This window comes from Carya illinoinensis, chromosome 4 (genome assembly GCF_018687715.1).
Source record: "Carya illinoinensis cultivar Pawnee chromosome 4, C.illinoinensisPawnee_v1, whole genome shotgun sequence".
NCBI classification, from domain to species: Eukaryota; Viridiplantae; Streptophyta; class Magnoliopsida; order Fagales; family Juglandaceae; genus Carya; species Carya illinoinensis.
In genome coordinates this window covers 4762219-4783708 of record NC_056755.1, presented here as the reverse complement: position 1 = coordinate 4783708, position 21490 = coordinate 4762219, and the positions used below count along the sequence as shown (strand labels likewise).

Genomic DNA, 21490 nt, shown 5'->3' with positions numbered 1-21490 from the left:
AACCATTTTCATAGTGAGGGCTCAAAACACAGGTTGGCCTATTACCCAACAGCTATTTTCCACAGTACTGAGACTTTGTCCAGTCGTTCGCCAGTGAAAACTAAGTGGAGTGACAGAAGCATCCTCAAGCCCTCCAAATCACTTTACGTTTGATATGTAGAACCATGCTTTAAAGCATAAGTTTTGGAGGTTATCAGGAAGCAAAAATCCTAAATATTGGCATTTATTTAACCGATCTTATAATCTATAGACAATCTCTTACCTCTTACGGCATCAGTGGACAAGAACCACCAAGGCGCCGCTTAGCTGAATTCATCGAAAACTTCTCTTCAACAGTCCCACGTTTTATCATCCAAGACCTTTCGTGCTGGATGAGCTCAGTATGTACATCCTTGAAAACAGATTCCAAAGCATAGGACAAACATCAAATTTTTGAATGAGAATCATACACACAGCTTGGACTTAAAATATGTGGAGTTGAAGAAATTAGCGAAATAACCATGCACCCAACCCACATTCAGAGAATCAGACTCATTAATTTTAAAGCAAGTTTTCAAGTTTCCATTTTATTGGAGACGGCCCTGCTCTACAAGTATGCATGTAGCGTTCAAAAAAAGGATTAAACACGTCAGATCAAGACGCTTGTAATTGAAATGGTACGCCTTTCTCCAATTGAACTCAACGAAAGTCATAGCGCTGTTCTTAATCAAAAACCCAGATTTTTGCTAAGCATATATCCTTGGTTGATTATTATGAATGGGATTTTCAATTTCCCATGACAATGAAAAGAAAAGAAGGAAACTTTCTTTGTTATGATGGTAAAGCTTTTCAAGACAAAAGTAAGCACAAACCTGTGTTATTAATTGCCTTTTAATAACACATGGTATTTTAATGCAAGATGAGATGTTGATTGACAAAGAGGAACAAGTTAATATTTTGAACTATTTGCAGCCATCAAATTTTGCACGAAAACAGAAAATCTAGCTAGAAAACGTGTTCTTGTTGTTTTTGGTGGCTTATAAAAAGAAAAAATAAATAAATTATATTTGTAAGTTGCTGTGTAAATCAATTGACAATATAAAACTTGATTTAAAGGAGAAATTTAAAATTTAAATCTCTTACAAATCAAATCTTTTCATATCAATGGCATGAAAAGTGTGCTTTACACATCTGTTAAAAAATAAAACTAGAGTATGAATAATGCTAGATATACTCATAAGTTGTATAAGCACTACGCACTCATTTTGAAAAAGAATAAAATCTACTATTAAAAAATTAATTTTTCATCTAGATACATATTTACTCACTTTTTTCGAAAGGAATGTGCAATACTTAAATACTTTATAAATGCAAATATCATTTTTTCCTCCTAATATTCAATGACTCTTAAAAAATATTAATATATTATTGTACTCTATTAAGAATTAAAAAATCCTTAAATTCTCTAAGAAATTATACTGACATTAATAGTATTTGCATTTAGTATAAAAAGTTATAGTATTTGTATTCAACTTGATAATTTATTATATTATTGTAACAAAATTAAAAAAGGCCTTCTAGAGTTTTAGCCTTGGGCCTCAATTTAAATTGGGCCGCCCCATGCACCAAAATCTTCTGGCATAATCAAAATGATCATGCACCAAAGACAGAATTTATTCCACACCGCTCGTTCATCCATCCTCTGCGCAACTTTATTTCACAATGCAATCACCCTGTACGATAAACCCAATGGCATACCAAAATAGTTTATAGGATGAATGCCCACCCTACAACAAAAAATGCTAGCCAAAACTTTACAGCCCCTTCAACCTTCCCATCCCAACTTCAAATTTACTAAAAATTAATTCTCCTCAACACTGCTTCAAAACATAAAGGACCTGTCCTGAAATTTTAAAGAATTTTAGCATCAGCATTACAGAATAAAGCAGTATTCAATGACCATAAACCCGAACCCCTTCCATGGTCCTAGTCTTAGTACATTCTTGGTCTTCCAAGTATTTAGGTTTACCAAGCACGGGGACATCCAGAGTTGATATACAAAGATATGTAATATTCTTGAAAGAAAATTAAATGAAGTAGAAACTTTAGGCACCCCAAAAACAAAGAGAAAAGTGCCGAAAACAATGCGGTATAAATTCATTGTTTTTTTTTACAAGTAATGTGGTATAAATTTATACCATATTATATGAAGTTAAATATAATGTGGTATAAATTCATCATAACAGGGACTTGTGCCATTCTTGGCTACATTCGTAGAAAACTATCAACAACAACGAGCCAGAACCTGTGCAGCACCTGGCGACCATGCAACATGATTGATTATTCATCCACGCTTGTTCAGACCATGAAAGAAACGATGCTTTCTCCTCTTTGAATGCCGTTGAGAACCCTTTGACATCACATAGGGGATAAAATGTACCTAGATAGGCACAATATATCACCGTTAACTTACACAAATAAGAGAGCCTAATACTTCATGCATGTTCAAGCTAATTATGCACCACATGCAAATTATGCAATCCTTGACATGCAACGTACAAATGATGCACAGCCAGCAGCTGGTATGAAACCTGCTCAAGCAACACCTGCATTACAATATGCAGGACACGCAGCATGCAGCATGAAGCAAGTATTGCGCAGACAGCACACAATGGAAACCCGTCCAAAATATTCAGCAGCACCCAATAGCCAAAGCATTCTCCAGAATACTCAGCAGCATCCATTATAGCCGTAGCATTTTGTTTGATTAGCTGTAATATTTCTACCGTGAAGAATATTCCTTCTGTACCAATTGTACTAGTATAAATATAGAGGCACTGCCTCATTGTAAAGTTACACAAATCAATATACAAGAAACCTTTGTTTTTAGCATGGTATCAGAGATTACCAAGGACTAATCGTCCATTCACCTTCTCCATCACCATGTCTAAATCCACAGGCACTCTTTCTTCATCATCACTTTCTTCCTTTCCCTCCCTCCCTTTACCCAATTTCTGTCATATACTTATAGTAAAACTAACTCCCAAGAACTACCTTATCTGGAAAGTGCAACTTGTTCCTTAATTACGAGGCCAATGTCTTTACAAGTAGGTTGATGGTTCCTATTTAGCCCCTCCATCTGAACTTCCCGATGGCTCATCTAACCTAGAGTATGAAACCTGGGCTCAACACAATCAACTTGTCATGTCTGCATTCATATCCTCCTTATCTGAATCCACTATTGCACAAGTAATAGGCTGTGCATCTGCTCGTGAGGTATGGTTATCTTTGGCCTCTACCTATGTGTCTTCCTCTCAAGCTCGACTTGTTCAAACACAGTTGCAGCTTGCCTCACTGAAGAAAGGAACAGACTCTATTTCTGTTTACTTTCAACATGCCAAACTGCTAGCTAATACAATGGCAGCAACTGGACATTCATTACCCTCATCTGAATTTGTTCCATATCTTTTAGCTGGTCTTGTCCACTGAAACATTATTAGGGCATCTTCTTGCACATGAGGCTAGTGCCACTAGGCTGCAACATCATGCATCCAATGCAGCAATTTTCTCTCCTGAAGCCAACTTCATTGCTCGTGGTACTTCATTTACACAAGCTCGTGGCTTTCGTGGCCGCAATAACTTCAATAGAGGTCGTGGAGCTCATCACAACAATCGGGGCCAAGGGTCCTCTTCTACTAATGGTTTTACAGGTATACCCCCCTCTACTCATTTTTCCTCTCAAACTGACTCAAGACCTGTATGTCAAGTATGCTACAAAGTAGGACATACAGCCTTTACATGCATGTACAGATTCAACCAAGCATACATCTCAGTAGCTCCTGTCTCAGCCCATTACAGTGCCTCTACCTATCTTACCGATGCCACTTGGTATCCTGACACGGCGGCAACAAACCATATCATGAGTGAGCTTGCTAACCTCAACCTTCAATCTGCTGAATACACTGGTGCAGATCAACTCCGAGTTGGTGATGGATCATCCATCCCAATTTCTCATACTGGTTCAGCCCTTCTTCCACACTCTTCATCATATTTTATTTTAATCAGTTCCATCCTTTACTAAAAACCTCCAGTCAGTTCTGTTCTGATAATAATGTCTTTTTCCAAATCGTTTCTGATCATTTTCATGTAAAGGACTGCATCACGGGGAACACAATGCTCAAAGGGACAACAAGTAATGGTCTCTACACTCTCTCATCTCAGTCCCCTCAAGCCAACTCAAGATCACTCTCTTCTGTCCCATTATGGCATGCACGTCTCAGCCACCCTTCCTTCAAAGTTATTCGCACGGTTTTACTTTAGCATGGTCTACCTTTTGAGAAAATGTCTTCAATGTTTTTATGTAATGCTTGTGCTATGGCCAAGCACCATCATGTACCAGCAAATGCTAAGTCTCATTTCATTCTCTGTTTAATCTGGTTTTTAGTGACTTGTGGGGTCCTGCACCATACGTTTATCATGATGGTTTTAGATTTTATATTTCTTTTGTAGATGATCATTCTAGATATACATGGTTATTTCCTCTTCAAAAATAGTCTCAAGCTTTGTCTATTTTTCTAAAGTTCAAGTCTTATGTTGATTTACAATTCAACACTAAAATTAAGCAACTTCAAACGGACTGGGGTGAGGAATTCAAAACATTCACTGATATTCTTTCCACCTCGGGCATTATTCATCATGTAACATGTCCTCAAACTCACACTCAAAACAGCATTGAGGAAAGAAAACATAGACACATTGTAGACTTTGGTCTTGCATTATTTGCACATGCATCAATTCCTTTAACATTTCAGCCCTATGCATTTCAACATGCCATGGAGTTAATCAACATGTTGCCATCCACTTCTCTCAATCATGCCTCACCATTTTCCATTCTTCATAAAAAGGACCCAAACTACAAAGCCTTGTTTGTCTTTGGCTCGGCCTGTTGGCCTTTAACCAGGCCCTATAATAAACATAAGTTTGATTATAGGGCTGTGGAGTGTGTGTATCTGGGACTAAGCCCGGCCCACAAAGGCTCAATATGTTATCATATCTCTTCAAAAAGAATTTACATTTCCAAAGACATTAAACACAAAGAAGCCCACTTCCCACTTCCCATTTCAAGACTCCTTCAGGTCCAACACACCAACACTTCTCAAGTCCTCTAAGGTTGTTCTTCCCATTTTCATTTCTTCTCCAGATTCTACTTGACAGGCCCAAAGCATCTTAGGCTCAATGCCAACTCTTTCTTCCTCACAACATCCATCACAACCATCTGCACCATTTCTTGCTCAGCCAGCACATTCCATGGCAACTCGCTCGAGAACTACTTTGTCCCGCCCACGTCAGTCCACCGATGGCACCATTCGGTGGCCACCTCCCCAAGTCCATCTCTCAATCAACTCGCCTATCCCAGAAACACCCACCTGCTTTTCGGTTTCACAACAATTTAAGGAATGGAGAGAAGCCATGTCAAAGGAGTTTAAACTCCTAGCAAACCATACTTGGTCACTTGTACCAGCCTTTGAAGCTCAAAATTTAGCATCGTGTAAATGGGTATTCCGTATAAAAGAACTTGCTGGTGGTACCATTGAAAGGCGTAAGGCACGTTTAGTGGCAAAAGGATTTCTTCAACAATGTGGTTTGGATTATGATCGAACCTTCAGTCCCATGGTCAAAGCAACTACTATTAGACTTGTTCTAGCTTTTGCCATGACAAATGGATGGCTTGTCCAATAGTATGATGTCCAAAATGCTTTCCTTCATGGACCTTTATCTGAAACCATAGATATGAATCAGCCACCCGATTTCTCACATCCACAATTTCCCCGTCATGTTTGCAAGCTAATGAAAGCCATCTATGGCCTGAAGTAGTCATCAAGAGCTTGGTACTCTCAGTTAAGTCAGAAACTTAGTGATCTTGGCTTTAATATTTCATTTGCCGATAGTTCTTTATTTATTCGAATTAATGGTTCTGCATGTCTCTATGTGCTAGTCTATGTAGATGATCTCCTTGTTACAAGATCCAACATGCAGCTCATTAATGATCTCATTCATGCCTTACTGTCATATTTTCCAATAACAGATCTCGGCAAGCTTCATTTCTTTTTAGGAATTGAAGCAACACATAACTCAGATTGCTCAATTTTACTCACACAAAAGAAATACATTGCCAACTTGTTGGACAGAACAAACATGACACTATCAAAACCTGTCAAGACCCCAATGGCTACTTCCACAAAGCTTAGTATTCATTTTTGATAGGTACAAAGCTTAGTATTCATTCAGGGAATTTATTTGAAGATGCCTCTCTCTATCGAAGTACAGTAGGGTCTCTCCAATATTTGTCATTCACAAGGCCAGACTTAGCCTTTGTAGTAAGTAAGGCCTGCCAGTACATGCACTCTCCAAGAGTTCCTCACTGGCAAGTAGTAAAAAGGATACTTAGGTATCTAAAGAACATGTCCCAGCTTGGTTTAAGCTTCTCCCATTCTCCCTCAATGAATCTCACTGCCTTTTCAGATTCGGATTGGACTGGGTGCCCAGATTACAGAAGATCCATAAGTGCAGACTATGTTTTCTCTGGCTGCAATCTGATCTCATGGTCCTCAAAGAAGCAGCAAACCATAGCGAGGTCATCCACCGAGGCTCAGTTTAAATCAGTAGCCAATGCCACTGCAGAAGTCATTTGGGTTCAACACTTGTGTCGAGATCTCAGCATCAACCTAACTACTGCACCAGTACTGTACTGTGACAACTTGGGGGCTACATATTTATTATCTAATCCTATCTTCCATGCTAAAACAAAGCATGTTGAAATTGATTTTCATTTCGTAAGGGATAGAGTCAACTCTTTGCAAGTTGCTTTCATTTCTGGAAAAGATCAGTTGGCAAATCTCCTCACAAAACCTCTGTCTACTTCGAGGTTTCAATAATTATGTTCAAGTCTACGCTTGTCTTCATTGCTGCTTAACTTGAGGGGGTCTGTTCAAGGCTTCAAGCTAATTATGCACCACATGCAAATTATGCAATCCTTGACATGCAACGTACAAATGATGCACAGCCAGCAACTGGTACGAAACCTGCTCAAGCAACACCTGCATTACAATATGCAGGACACGCAGCATGCAGCAAGTAGTGCACAGACAGCACACAATGGAGACCCTGTCCAAAGCACTCAGCAGCACCCAACAGCCAAAGCATCCTCTAGAATACTCTCCAACCATCCATTATAGCCATAGCATTTTGTTCCATTAGCTGTAATATTTCTACTGTGAAGAATATTCCTTTTGCACCGATTGTACTAGCATAAATACAGAGGCACAGCCTCATCGTAAAGTTACACAAATCAATATACAAGAAACCTTTGTTTTTAGCAATGCAAGAATATCAGATAGTACTAGCATAAACATAAAGATTTAAAATTTACAAGACAATGAGAAGTGTCAACTATGAGGTCCTTATTTCTTTTCCTCAGCCATATGGTACTTATTTCATCAGATGATAATATACAGAAAAGGGGATTTGGGTGTTTCACAAAATTGATCTACATTGCTTTATACATGACATTTGAAGGTAGAGACTACGTGAATCATTGATCAAAGTGAGAGCTATCATAGCTACTGATTGCCTGGTAAAATTATATGCTTTCATTGCAGACATACAGCTTCGACATTACCACCACTTCTAAGACGGCTGTCACTCTCTAAAAATCCCAGTAGGAATGTAGATTCATATGGAATCATTATGGATATATAAGACAAAATTGAAATATAAGAATCCGATGAGAAGATCCATGCCCCGGTAGTAGATGAGATCATAAAAATGGAGCACAAAAATCCACACAAATTAATCCTTAACAAGAAATACGAAAACTTGCAAGAAAACGTCATCTGCAGATAAATTGAAGACATGATACTCCGCAAACTTTTGTTGAAAACTCAAAATCATAGAACTAAACCTGAGAATTATTACGTATGCCAAAATCCTGAAGCGCAGAGTGATCATCTAGTAGCTTCTCCTTATTGTACGAAAGAGAATAATTCGCCCACACATGCTTCCTGCAAATACATGACAGAGAAGCCTAGTACATCGTTAAAAAATTCACCGTTCTGCTTAGCAAGGGGGAAATATATGAAGCACCTGTTCAGGGTTTTGATACAGATGGAAAAAATAAAAGAAAGATGCTTCCCATGAAGGCTTATCTTAACGTAAAGGATAGAGCTAATCAAAAACTACAAAGACTATACTAGTAACTCGGAGTGCTTAATAGATTTCTAACAAACAATAATAGAGGAAATGATTAAGCTACCATGAAATGTGACGATGACCCATGTAGGATTGCTCCATGTCGTTCACTTTCTTCTCTATTGCAAGCTTCAAATCCTTCACCGTCGCCGAATTCACCAATGCCACATCTTTACCACCAACAGAAAACAACAACAACTAATTTATTAGGATACTACCAACCTTGAACGTGCTTGTCGAAATGCCAGGCTGGGAGAGTTAGGGAGAGGCGAGTAGGTACCGAAGGAATTGCCGTCCAACTTAAGGACGGAGACGCGCATGGCGCTGCCCAACTCGAGGCTGATGAGGGTGTCCACGTCCGACAGGGTCGGATCCTTGGGGACATCGGCAAGTACGGGATCGTCAAGAAGAGCGGCGAGAGTCGAGTTTAACCTTGCCTTCTTGACCTTGAAGTCTCTGTCGTACTCGTAATCTCCGGTGTTTTCTTCCCTCTTCTTCGTGCTGCTTTCCATCGTCTTTCTTCCAGAAGCGTATTGAATCTTAACCCAGGCCCTCAAGGTTGAACTGTAATCCAGGTTTCCACGCAAAACGCAACGAATCTTAAACCGAACCAGATCTGACCACGTGCGGTCGTCCCCGTTGCCACGCAGGGTGGACGCCTCACTATTTTAGACGTAAAATATCTGAATGAAGGATCGCGCTACTAAACGCTGGGCGGCACTTCTTCTTTTTTTTTTTTAACATTGTTTTAATATATTTAAATATTTTTAAAAAATTAAAAAAATATACCAATATACTTAAAATCACTCCTTAATCATTAAGTAAAACAAAAATTAACCAACATTAAACTAGGACAGTCAAGCCCAGACGGCATAAAAGCTTTTCCCAATGTATGAATAATGACAACTATTCAACACATTTTATAATAGAAAATGCTGAGTCACCTACTTCAAAAACATAATTGTGATGACCCGCTTTTAAGTATATTTTCGCTTAAATGGTTGTTTTTATTTTAATTAATATATTAGTTTATTATTTTAATTTATTTACATTTTAAAATTGGTTTTTAATTTATTTGATGTTGTGTTTTATTTCTTTAAGTTGTTTTGTAGTTTTTAGTCCCTTTTCAGCGGTTTGTTTTGTTTTCCCGGAGTGAGGATTGGACCTCATTTCTTTTTGCAGCTCTTTTCCTTCTTCTCTTCTTTTTTCCTTTTTCCTTTCTTTTTCTTTTTCTTTTTCTCTTTTTCCTTCTTCTTTTCTTTTTCTTTTTCTTTCTTTTTCTTTTTTTCTCTCTTCTCTCCCCCGCATCCGAACCCCCCCAGCTCTCTCTCTCCTCCCTCTCCCTCACGCCGGAACACTCCTCAGCCCAACCCATCGCCGTCCGGCCACCGTTCGGCCCCCCACCGGTCCCATTCTCTTCCCCTCCCTCCGGTGCACCACCCCACCCAAGCTCACCCCCAATCAGCCGGCCATTTGGCCGGAAAAATCCCAACAAAGCCGCACGGTTTTGGCTCCGATCCACCGCCGTTGCTCCACCTCCGGCCACCATTTCTTCACCACTTCATCACCGGTCCCTTGCCGTCCTAACCCACCCATTTCCGGCCTCCAACGACCACCGGAGCAGCTCCTAAGAGCTTGTTTTCTGATTTGGGTATTTCGGCCATTTTCCGGCGATTCCGCCGCCACCCACGGCCGTTCATCACTTCCAATAGCTTCACAACCATCCCTTGACCACCCCCTATCAATCTCATGTCCTAGTTTGTTCCCGTTCAAAAGTGGATTTTTCAGACCCACGGCCACAGTGAATTTTCAATGTGACGTTGCTGTTTTTCCGCCGTTTGCATCGCCTCGTGTTTTCTAAAATTGTCATATAGCGCTGTAAGTATTTTCCAAACCCTATTTTCAGATTTTAATATATATTGCTCATTCAATTATTTACTGTTGTTGGTTGTTGATTCCGGACTGAGTCCGAGGAGTTTCGGGGGTCGGATGGATGGAGGACGGAGTTGCTGTTTATTTGATTTATGATTGTTGGATTATTTTATTATGCATTGTTATGGCATTACATGGTGCATGCACGTGTGTTTGTGGATTTGTGTGAAAAGCCTGTGTATTGGCGTGAGTGGTTTTACGGGTGCGTGGGTATCACGAGCCCAAGCCGGGATGGGTTATTATCCCGGTGGAGCTCCTCTGGTCACTCGGGAGCGGAATAAACTGAGTGATGTCCCCTGAGTTGTCGCTAGACGACGGGAGCGGGGGCTAGGGGTTGCTTGGTTACGAACGCGCCGGGCGCGGAACCGAGCATCGCTCTACGCACCGACTCCGTGGCCCTTCACTGGTGAGGGCTAGAGGATGCTTGGCTACGAACGTGCGGGGCACGGAACTGGGCATCGCTCGTTAGGTGTCACATGCGTGGTGGTACTCTGCGGTGTGGCACTGGAACCAGGGTGTGCGGATGACCCCTAGGGGAGGTCATGGTGCATACGGATAAAAAATGTGATTTTGGCGTGTGTGGAAAACTGTGTCTTTAGGTTTTGTACATTGGGCATGGTTCATGCATATTGTTTGAGTTCTATATGTGTTATTATCTGGTAGTGTTTAGGTTTTGCTTACCTGCGGTACCATTTATGGTTCCGTAGCTTTTGGTGCAGGAGATGAGGATGAGGAGGAGGAGGCTGAGCCCGAGGATGCGGCTCCGCCGGGTTGCTGATGTTATGCTTTTCTTTATAGTTTTAAAGCTGTATTTGTGTTTTGTAATATTTTATCTATGTACGTTTTAAACAGCTTGTATTACGTTAAGAAAAAAAATTCTGGTACTTAGTTATGACTTTCGTTATCCGCTGCGTGTTCTTTCGTGCACATTTGTTGCCTTTGCACACACTCGGCACCCGTCGATAGGATGGTGACCCGGGTTGTCACCATCCGGACGTCTCGATTTCCCCGTATTCGGGCGTGGGGATTTGGGGGCGTCACAATAATTATATAAAGTATTGTAAATAATTATGTGTATTTATTATTTTTCAAAATATTTTGTTTAGAAGTATTGAGTCAAAAAAAATTCACAAACTAACATAATTTTATACAATTAGTTAGAAAATAATGTTACTTAACAATCTCAAACTTATCACTTGGACGACCTTATTGACGTGAAACCTAAGGTTTTAATCTTTCCTTTTTTTTATATATTTTTTAACTCGTTTTATTTTCAATATATATTTTTTATTTTTTAATAAACCACATAGCAATACTTTCCGTTAAATCTATTTTGTTATAAAAATAACTTTATAATCTAAAGTACCATATTAAAATACTTCATTTTATAAATTTACTTTGTGTATTCTATTTATAGTTCAAATATTTCTCTAAATAAAATGTAATAAATTAAATACCACATTATGAAATGGCATGAGAACAATAACAAAAATAAAAACAAAACAACGATGATAAATAGCTCAACACATTTCAAAGCGGAATGCTGAATGCATTTTTGGTAGTTTGTGGTGAGGCAGAAATCAGATGGACCCAAAGATTAGAACTCATTTGGATAGATGTATGAAAATAATTTAAGTCTTATTCCATCTCATTTTCTTTTCAAGTATCATTCAAATATAAATATTTTCAAATTAATTATTACAATTTTTTTAAACTAATCATTATAATTTTTCCAAACTTAAAAAAAAAAATTAACTTTTTCAAATTTTAAAACAAAAATAATAAAAATAAATCATATTTTAATAATATTTTAATTTTCTAATATTTTTTATTAAACTTTTTCTCTCTCATTTTTCAAGACCCAATAAATATTTAAGTCAAATTATCTCACTACTATTCATAAATTATCTTATTACCATTTACAAAATTATCATCTCATCTCATCTCATTCTCCAAACATCCCTTTAACTTATATTATAATTCTATAAATAGTAGTGAAATAATTTGATTTAAGATTTTTTTTAAGTTTTGGAAAAGAAAAGAGAAAAAATTAAATAAAAGTATTATAAAAATATTTAAATATTATTTTTATTTAGATATTTGAATATTATTTTTGTTTAGAGGTTTTGAAAAAATTATATTGCGGATGGAAGACTCTTTAACTAATCATTGCCGCATCTGCGTTTGGCGTGTCAGTTGGCATAACTCAAACAAACACACAGGGGAAAGGAGATAATTATGCAAGGAAAAAAAAAAAAAAAAGAAGAAGAAGAAGAAGAAGAAGAAGGAGAAGATGAATTTCGCAGTCGTTACTCTCACTCCTTCAAGCTAGTCATCTTACTTAACTCCAGCTGTTGATCCTCTATTCGGCTCATGGCTCGTGAAAAATCTCTGCTCGCAAAAGACATGGTATCAACCTTAGCAAGGCGCCTCTGTTGTATCTTCAAAATAGCCTGGGAAACTTCTGCTATTGCAGGTCGCTTTCTTGGTAGCTTGTGCAGACATTTATGAGCAATACCGGCGAGGCCTCTCACTTCCTCAAGGCAGCATTCTCCAACAAGTTTTTTATCGAGTATCTCGTCCGCACCAGTTGGACTCATGTTGGCCTTAAAACAAAATATTGAAATGAATAAAGGTTTATAGGCTAGGAAGTTTGCAAATGCGGATCATTAGATATAAGTAGCACTCCAAAGGGCTAACAACTCACAAGATTTATATATTCCATCAAGTTTTGTTGAGGGTGAATGGCCGTGATGAGTTCAAAGATGATAATACCAAAACTGTAGATATCACTCTTCATTGTGAGCTTGTTTGTTGACAAGTACACTGGATCTATGTACCCATACGTACCCTTCAAGCCAGAATTCCGGCCATCAAAAACCTCTTCTTTTGACAACCCAAAATCAGCAACCTACAAATTGAAGGTAACCACAAAAAGGAGACTGAAAAGTCATGGTAACAAACATAATGCTACCATGCATATATATGCCAGTCTCAGGACCACAAAAGTGATGCATTGCTTCTCTTTATCACTGTTTTTCTATGCATTGTGTTTCCCTATGCATTTGCATTAGCAGTTTTACGATCTTAAAATTGGCATTGAGGTGAGGTTCTTGATAAAACTAAGAATTATAAAATCTGATCTCGGTAGTACAGTAATGAATCTCAGATACAAATGGATTTAATAGACCGTTTTTGCATGCTAGCTTACCTTGGCTCTCATTGACCTGTCTAACAATATATTAGCAGACTTCAAATCACGATGTATTACAGGTGGGACTGCCTGTTCAAGAATTTTCATATGAATGGACAATAAAAAAATTCACTTGGATAAAAAAATAATAATAGAAAAGAGAACGTAATATTCAACTTACCCCTTCATGAAGGTACTCAATCCCATGTGAAATATCAAGAGCAATTTGAAGCCTTTCATTCCAACTCAAAATCCGATCTTCTTGACCTAGGCAAATGCACATCAGAATGATTCTTAGTAAGAACAACCGAAAACCCATTCCAGCAAGAAGTTTAACTTTTTTCAGGGGGAAGTTCTGTTGCCTGTTTGGATTTAAGTTTGGAATTTTAAAAAGTGCTTTTAACAGCCTAAAAGCTCGTTTAAAGAAAAAAAAAATATTATGTTTGCTAAATTTATAAAAAGTGCTTTAAGCACCTAAAAAAAGCTGAAAATCCACTTTAAAAAAAAAAAAAATCAAATTGAAACTTTTGTTGAAAAGCTCCTGCAGATAATGCTATATTTTTAAAAAATCACCGTAACTAACTTTAAAAGCACTTTAGGTGCATGTTTACCAAACAGTAACCAACTTTTTAATAGTAGAGCTTTTCTACAATTACAAGCGCTAATATGAAAAGCTCTATTTCATACTGCAATCCCAAACAAGCCCATAGTCAATCTGTCAGCTAGCTTACCATAGAAAGGAAAATATCTATAGGTCGCACAAATTTGATCACCTCTACCCTCTTCCCATATAGGGCACATCTCTTCCAGCAGACAAACGGTACAAAAATAACAAATCTTGACATGGATATTAAACAAGGTTCGAGCTTACCATATAGAAGGTTTGCCAAACTCCCATTGCTCATGAACTCATAAATTAACATGTGCTGTCCTTTGTCAACACAATATCCTACCAAATTCACAAGATTCCTGTGATGAAGTCTTCCAAGCACACAAACCTGTATCAACCAGCTAATTTGATCAACTGAACATGCTTTATGGATGATCAAAATTGCCACATACACAGCCATTTATAAATTATGATAGCCCTCATAAGAGAAAAAAGGCATGCAACGGCCAAACTAGTAAATCATAGCAGTGTAGTACTCATAGAAAAATCTAATGACACTGTCATGATCTCTCTAGTAACAAACAAAAAATTAATGCACTCGGGAAAAAAAAAAAGTCTCCAGACATGAAGTCTCTAACTAAACTCAATGAATACTACCATCCCCATAGAATGCCATTGTGAATTTTTAGGAAGGTCACATTACCAGGGAACTTTCTTGCTAATTTGGGTCCAGACATGCAGTCTCCAACTGAATTTGATGCCACTAGTAGAACTTTTGAAATAGTTTAGTTCTCTTTCATGCGTCAATGTGGATTACAGAAAAGGGAAAAGATTTAAAAAAATCTATGAAATATATTAGGAAAAATATTTTTTCTCTTTTTAATTTTGTTCAGAACATACATCTTATGAGATCAAAGAACTTCATCCTTCCTCGACCAAGCAAGCCCTTACCTCTGTTTGAAATTCTCTCTCTCCCTGTTTGGAATCAGAAGCCAGCACCTTCACAGCTACTAATTCTCCGGTAGGCATTGTTGCTTTATAGACTGGACCAAATGACCCTTGTCCCAAAATGGTTGTAAAATTCTGTGTGGCTTTCTGAATATCCCTGGAAGGCATGGTGGGTTAAAAAATCATACATATGGCACAACATATCAATCTTCTTCTTCTTTTGACAAGTAACAAGACATTATCAATCTAAATGCTTTCAAAATTTGATATATAGTTATAAACTTCAGAAGATCTAAATATGAGAACCAATAACCTTTCAACTTCACCTCTTTGGTCATCGAATAAAATAATAATAGGTGGACTAAATTTTCCCTTGCTGATCATCAGCAGAAACTGTCACAGCACACAATATACAGCAGATGATACTAGAGTTTAATGCTGATAACCGGTAATTCACAGGCACCTAGGCTTTTAAAAACTACCTAACTGCTTATGATAGTCAAATCTAATCTACCAAGAGACTTTATATAGCTTGGTTTGCCTTCTAGTACTGCCTCTCTCTATCTTTGAAAAATCTCTGATCAGGTTTATTTGCTCATGAGAGCCACCCCCCCGCACGACAAATTGTAAAATAAACATGCATAGCAAGTGTTTGATGAAATGCCTTAAAGGGCTTTCTCTATTCTGAATATTGTTTTTCTACACATTCTTTCATACCTGAGTACATCTATTTATACTACTTTATACATAACAGAATGTTCAGACTATCCAATATTACCATGCCAAGTGTATCACAGAATCAAATTCAGTTTTTCAAGAATATTCTCATTGTCTATTCTGGAAGGTTCTTGACTGCCACGCATTTCTTCTTTGCTATTGATGCTTTCTGATTCCTTCTTGACAGAGGATGCACTTGCCTTATCACCTCCTCTCGAAAAACCCCAAAAACCTCTCCACATCCAACATAACCAAAGCCAAAAAGCAAATGTGCGGATGTCCTTTAATTCACAGTTGCTATACAATAAATTCTACTATACCTATCAAAAAAAGTTATACAATAAATTCTACTAGTAAGCAGCATCCACAAAAGGAAGACTTTGGAAGCATAAAACATCAACTATTATCCATATACCCCATAATAAAATTCAAGCTCGAGCAAAGCTCAAAATCTACATACTTGTACGAGTATCTAAGTGTGCCTGATGCAGAAGCAAAGCCACCTTTATTCTCATGTTTCCACCAAGGCCAAGAACTTTTTGGAAGTTTGTTAGATCCCTGTATGGCTATCGAATTTGTCAGAGACGCACTAAAGTCAGTGCTTGTGCCTGTCCCATTTGTGCGTATAGGAAGGGTCGCACTTGCTATACTACGCTCATTTGCACATCGTCGAAGATGAGCTCGCTTTTTGTACCACCTTTTGCCAAAAAATATGAGTGAAGCTATCACAATTCCAAGGGCTAGACCAACTGAGACACCAATGATTACCTTATCAGCCTCAAAACCCATTTTTTGGTCTCTTTTGGAATTCCAACTTTGAAAACATCTTCAGGGGAACAAGTAGTGCAGGTTCACTGTCATAAGGTGAAGACAGGTATTATGCAAACTTAAAGGATATTGTAAACAAGATCTGTACACAAGGACTACCCAATTAGAAAATATCATCTACTTATTGTAATGATTTTTGCGGAAATATGAGCATCTAACTAAAAATGGAAATCCAACCGTCAACAATAGAATCTACCTATCCACAAAATGTTCATCAGCACACAACTTCATATAATTACCAATATTTTCAATAGTAAAAATTCCCATAAGACAACCACAGCTAAAATCAGAAGGATCAAATAATCTTCCCTTAAACTCCTATACAAACTCATAACGCCAAACCCACCAAAAGAACAACAAAACAATTTAAACCCAAGAAACAGAAACAAACCAACAACACAATCAAGCATAATTCCTTGAAACGCCGTCTCCCATAAAGCCAAAACAGCCAGTCCCTCCTAGAGAACAACAAAGTATTATAAACCCAATAACCCTCTCAGCCAAAACAAACAAATAGTTTCCGAAAGTTCCCAAAACCCACGAAACCTTGAAGAAGACCCACGTACCTTATCAACTGATAACCCCCACAATTTGATCATCGGAATCTAGACCTAAACTGCTGAAGCTTCTTTCGCCTTCAGATATTTATTGGGTCAAGAGTGAAGTCTCGAGTTGTGACCAAGTTGAGCATAGAAACTGTCGAGAGAGACAGAGAGAGAGAAGTCTGAGTTGGAGGGCTTTGGGAAGGAAAATGGAATAAATAAAAGCGGTCGTGGTGAGAAGTTAACAGGAAAAACAGAGGTGCCCACCAAAAAAGACGACATCAACGAAACAAAACAGAGGAATAACAGGGACGTAGGCCTATAAGGCTAATAAATAAAGAGTTTTGTTATATATAAGCAAAGTCGCATATTAATCTGCGTGTTAATACTGATTTTTTTATATTTAAAATTTAAATTAATAATATTTTTAATAAAATTTACTTTTTAACCAATCACAATAAACTAGTGTAAATATTAGTGTACAAATATATTTACAGTTAGACTTTTCCATAAATAAATGGAAAATTTGAATAGCCGGTTAATCTTCGGTCATTCTGGCCGTACGCGGGTCACCAAACTTAAGCCTATCCGCCTCCTTAAACCTTTTATCATTCCTTTACTTTTTTTTCTTTTTTCTTTTTGCTTGATCTTTCAATGCTTTTAATTAGGTGTAAAAAATTATAAATAGATAAGAGATAAATTTTTATCATAAAAATAATTTATAAAAATAAACTCAATAATATAATTTTAAGTGATATGTTAGATTATAAAAATATATTTATTATAAAGTGAATATAGCGTATAATAAATAATTATGTTAATTTGTGAATTAATTTTTATAAAAAAAACAAATTTATGAATATAAAATTTTTTAAATAAAATAATTGCAGCCAGTTATGGAAATGTCCTGAGTTTGTTTGAGTCTTGAGAATTATATATTTTTGTAACAATAAATCTATGTTCAATATATATCGTTTGACCAAACGAAGAATAAGGAGAGATGGAAAACAAACGGCGACGACCCTACCTGATCACAACAAGACTAAAAATCCTACCCACTCTTTTACAAGTTGGCATTTGTTGATCGTTAATTAAACCTAAGTTAAAAGCCTGATTTTTTAGCTATGCAAAATGACATGCATGTACCCTTTTTTTTAATATTCTTTTATATATATTTTTATTTGTTGTAGTTTTTATTGATTGCCCATGTGAATTATGTATTGCCACTTATCTCTAGCTTATAAAGATTATACCATAATATAATAAAGAAATGATATTTGCAATCATGAGTGTATAAGAAAATTAATTTTTTAATAATAAACTCTACTTTTTTTCAAAACAACTGTACGACACTTACACATTTCATGATTGCATGTAGCATTACTTAATATAATATGTCCTTTCTTTGGCATTATTCAGACTTAAATGAGACCTAGAGTTAGGATGTAGGATTTTTTTTTTTTTTTTAAGAAACTGTCATAATTCAATCTTCAAGAAATTATATCCATGAGTATACATTTTATAATATCTCTATATCAAACATAATATATACATTTTGAGCTCCATCAGTACACTATTTCTTTTTGTAACTGGTATGATCTTCACTATACCTTACGGTTTGAAGATTGTATCTAAATGCTATATATAAAGGGATTTTGGGTCGTTGAGGATTAAAGAAATTGGGTCTTCTCTAAAATGGATGTGAAATATTTTATTTTATGAATTTTTTTGGGATTTCTATGCCAAGATGATACAATACATATTGGAAGTTAATTAATAAAAAGGCTGGAATTTGTGTAGTTTTATGAGTAATATTATGGTCCCAATTATTGCATATATGTCACAACCCTCAACTGCCCAATAATAGAGCCAGATCATCGATCGAGGAAAGGTTGAAATTATAAGGAGGGATTGGTTATACGGATGAACATCAATGAAAGTAAATGCCCCCTTCAAATTGATCCAACCGATCCAATATCGGTTTGTGTTTCTTTATTTTTGTGTATGCGTACGCGTGCTCACTTTCCCCACCAAGTTGTTTTGCTTGTTGCTAGGAGATAAATTTATTATTTTTACACATAGTTTTTAATTTCGTTTTGTTCCAATCATTTCGGCCAGAATTTTCCATTCCACTAGTATAATAATATCTAATGCATGTACGTTGTTTTATTTTTGGCATTCGTTGAGGGTCCGTCCTTGAGGAATTTGCTTTTTATTTTCTCATGGTAAAATAAAATTCCAATTGGATCTTTTGATTGGAAGATTTATAACTAGTTTGTAAAACATCTTTTGTTCATGTTTACAGGAGAAAATTTTGTTCAACCATTTTATTTTATTTTGATCAAAATTGGTGTACAGCTTATGATATTGATGGTAATTATACAAATGTTTTAGGAACAAAAATATTTCACATAAATAAATTTATAGATTCACTTATCTTGATGCAGTACGTCAAATTGTATAATTATTTTTATTATAAATTTAATTTATCTCATGAAATCATATCAAATTTTAAATTTAATTTTGTAAAATCTATTTGTGATATTACACCCAAATCCAATCAAACAAACAAACCATTGATATAAATATGATAAAAGTCATGCAATGTATAGATAAGACTGTGACTATAGGTGGCATTTGACAATTTGTGTCTGCGGGTTAGGTTTGTATCATGTTAAGTCATGAGTATTATATTATATGGGTCATTCCGAATATGACCCATTTAATTAAATGGATGGATCCTAAAAGCCTAACACGAATCAATGACCCATATAAATAACAAATGACATGATACGATTTGCTTAACTGTTTAGTAATTAACTTTTATTGAGTTAACCTGAACATGATGTATTTATAAAATAAAATTATATATTGACAACAAAATGTTTAATAGTTTGAAATATTAAAATTGTGTTTAGATGTTGAGCTGAATTAAATTTTTTATGAATAGTATATAAGTTGAGTTGGTGAAGTGAGTTATGCGGGATCTATCTAAGATGAGTTTATATGTATTTATATGTTAATATGCATTTAGTACTATTTATGAAAAATTGAAAAAGGTTGTAGGCCTCACGTATAAAAAGACGTTGAGTTGAAAAAGACTGTGGATACCACGTGTAAAGAGGTTTTGAATTGAGATTAGTTTAGTAATTTGTGAGTTAGGTGTTTGGATATTAGATTCAGTTTAAAATTAGACTGAACTGAGTTGATGTCAGTTGAGTCTAATAACTAAATAGGCCCTAAGTAGTCAAATAATAATATTAATATTATGAAAAATTTTATATATCACACTCTCATCCCATTAAGTAAGATATGACATATTTATTATAAATTTATTACATACTTCTTTATCATTCAATAATGATAAATGTGGCACATCTTACTTAATAGGATAAAAGTAAGATGAAAATATAGTGTATAATATTAATCTTATATGGATTGATTACGAGTTGACTCGCAATTGACTCATTTATTAACTTTGTGTTCTATGAGGTCAATTAATTTTGACCCAAACTCATTTATATTAAATTTAAACTGACTTATTTGATATTGAATTCACGACTCATGTAATATATTCTGCTACCTAATACCCTTTTTTATTCAAGTACACCCTTTGCAGTCATCGTTAGTCATGGGCTTAAGAAATGACAACTACGTGGTTTCCCTTCTAGTACGTATACCCATTAGCATTCTATTTTGTTACTAAGCTTGCGTATACCCATTAGCATTCTATTTTGTTACTAAGCTTGTCACTTATCCAGGACACTTTTCTAAAATTCAGAGAGAGAGAGAACACTAAGGTTGATCTTGGGGGATTTATAATCTTCTTTGCCTTTTAATTGTCATTAATATAATCTTCATTCCGATCTTTATTTCGGGCTTATTTGCTTGAACTTCTCTAATGGGCTATATTGTTTATTTCCACTCGAGATTTGATTGGATGGAAATGGACACATTAGTCGGATTGTTGATATTTCACGAATCAGTCTTCGGAAGCCTCCAGTTTTTTAACAAAATATCGATTTGTGAAATCCTTATTCACTGACTGTAACAATGTAATTAACTATTGTGACTGTAAAGGGGCTTTCACAAATAATTAATTACAGTCACAATAATTATTTGTAACAATGTAATTAATTATCGTGACTGTAAAGAGGCTTTCACAAATAATTAATTACAGTCACAATAATTATTTGTAACAATGTAATTAATTACAGTCACAATAATTGTGACTGTAACAATGTAATTCAATGAATGTAACAACGTAATTAATTACAGTCACAATAATTGTAAAATATTTTCCGAACTTCATTTTCTATATATTTTGTAGGCCCAGTATTGAAGACCCGAGTCGTTAAAATCTAATCTAAAGATGTACGAAACACAACATTAACAATAACATTGTAATAATAACTTCATATGAACTTTACTGATTCTATTTTATTAATGTTAAAAATTTCTAAAGTAGTCTGTAATGCTGGTTTAGGCAATTTT

General features: G+C 36.0%; 2 protein-coding genes across 6 annotated transcripts; both read right to left on the bottom strand.

The window, feature by feature from the left end:
* Nucleotides 1-1424: 1424 nt before the first annotated feature.
* LOC122307751 (U11/U12 small nuclear ribonucleoprotein 25 kDa protein) lies at nucleotides 1425-8953 on the bottom strand. Of its 3 annotated transcripts, XM_043120832.1 has the most exons (5): nucleotides 8507-8943; nucleotides 8291-8396; nucleotides 7940-8039; nucleotides 2277-2419; nucleotides 1425-1720 (listed from the first exon to the last, which is right to left on the bottom strand). In XM_043120832.1, the coding sequence occupies exons 1-4, from the start codon at nucleotides 8736-8738 to the stop codon at nucleotides 2324-2326; spliced, it is 534 nt and encodes a 177-aa protein (XP_042976766.1). In that variant the 5' UTR covers nucleotides 8739-8943; the 3' UTR covers nucleotides 1425-1720; nucleotides 2277-2323. The 3 variants fall into 3 exon arrangements, with proteins under 3 accessions (XP_042976766.1, XP_042976764.1, XP_042976765.1); XM_043120830.1 differs by lacking the exon at nucleotides 1425-1720 and having other exon boundaries at nucleotides 1865-2419; nucleotides 7954-8039; nucleotides 8507-8953; XM_043120831.1 differs by lacking the exon at nucleotides 1425-1720 and having other exon boundaries at nucleotides 1865-2419; nucleotides 8507-8942.
* A 3345-nt stretch (nucleotides 8954-12298) lies between these two features.
* LOC122307793 (calcium/calmodulin-regulated receptor-like kinase 2) lies at nucleotides 12299-17293 on the bottom strand. 3 transcript variants are annotated; one of them, XM_043120889.1, is made up of 9 exons: nucleotides 17021-17292; nucleotides 16846-16912; nucleotides 16087-16480; nucleotides 14913-15066; nucleotides 14223-14349; nucleotides 13533-13618; nucleotides 13370-13441; nucleotides 12866-13069; nucleotides 12299-12764 (listed from the first exon to the last, which is right to left on the bottom strand). In XM_043120889.1, exons 3-9 carry the CDS (start codon nucleotides 16413-16415, stop codon nucleotides 12474-12476), a joined length of 1263 nt encoding a protein of 420 aa, XP_042976823.1. In that variant the 5' UTR covers nucleotides 16416-16480; nucleotides 16846-16912; nucleotides 17021-17292; the 3' UTR covers nucleotides 12299-12473. The 3 variants fall into 3 exon arrangements, with proteins under 3 accessions (XP_042976823.1, XP_042976822.1, XP_042976824.1); XM_043120888.1 differs by lacking the exon at nucleotides 16846-16912; XM_043120890.1 differs by lacking the exons at nucleotides 13370-13441; nucleotides 16846-16912 and having other exon boundaries at nucleotides 17021-17293.
* Nucleotides 17294-21490: the final 4197 nt, after the last annotated feature.

What these genes read in the sequence shown, in the direction of transcription:
- LOC122307793 (XM_043120889.1), bottom strand. Translation starts at nt 16,415, where the DNA reads ATGGGTTTTGAGGCTGATAAGGTAATCATTGGTGTCTCAGTTGGTCTA. An exon ending in ACACTTAGATACTCGTACAA is followed by an intron (nt 15,067 to 16,086) that starts GTATGTAGATTT and finishes CATGCCTTCCAG; the next exon opens with GGATATTCAGAAAGCCACAC. An exon ending in TGATGGAATATATAAATCTT is followed by an intron (nt 12,765 to 12,865) that starts GTGAGTTGTTAG and finishes TTTTGTTTTAAG; the next exon opens with GCCAACATGAGTCCAACTGG.
- LOC122307751 (XM_043120830.1), bottom strand. Translation starts at nt 8,738, where the DNA reads ATGGAAAGCAGCACGAAGAAGAGGGAAGAAAACACCGGAGATTACGAG. An exon ending in GGTCATCGTCACATTTCATG is followed by an intron (nt 8,040 to 8,290) that starts GTAGCTTAATCA and finishes ATGTATTTGCAG; the next exon opens with GAAGCATGTGTGGGCGAATT. An exon ending in GCTTCAGGATTTTGGCATAC is followed by an intron (nt 2,420 to 7,953) that starts GTAATAATTCTC and finishes GTGCCTATCTAG; the next exon opens with GTACATTTTATCCCCTATGT.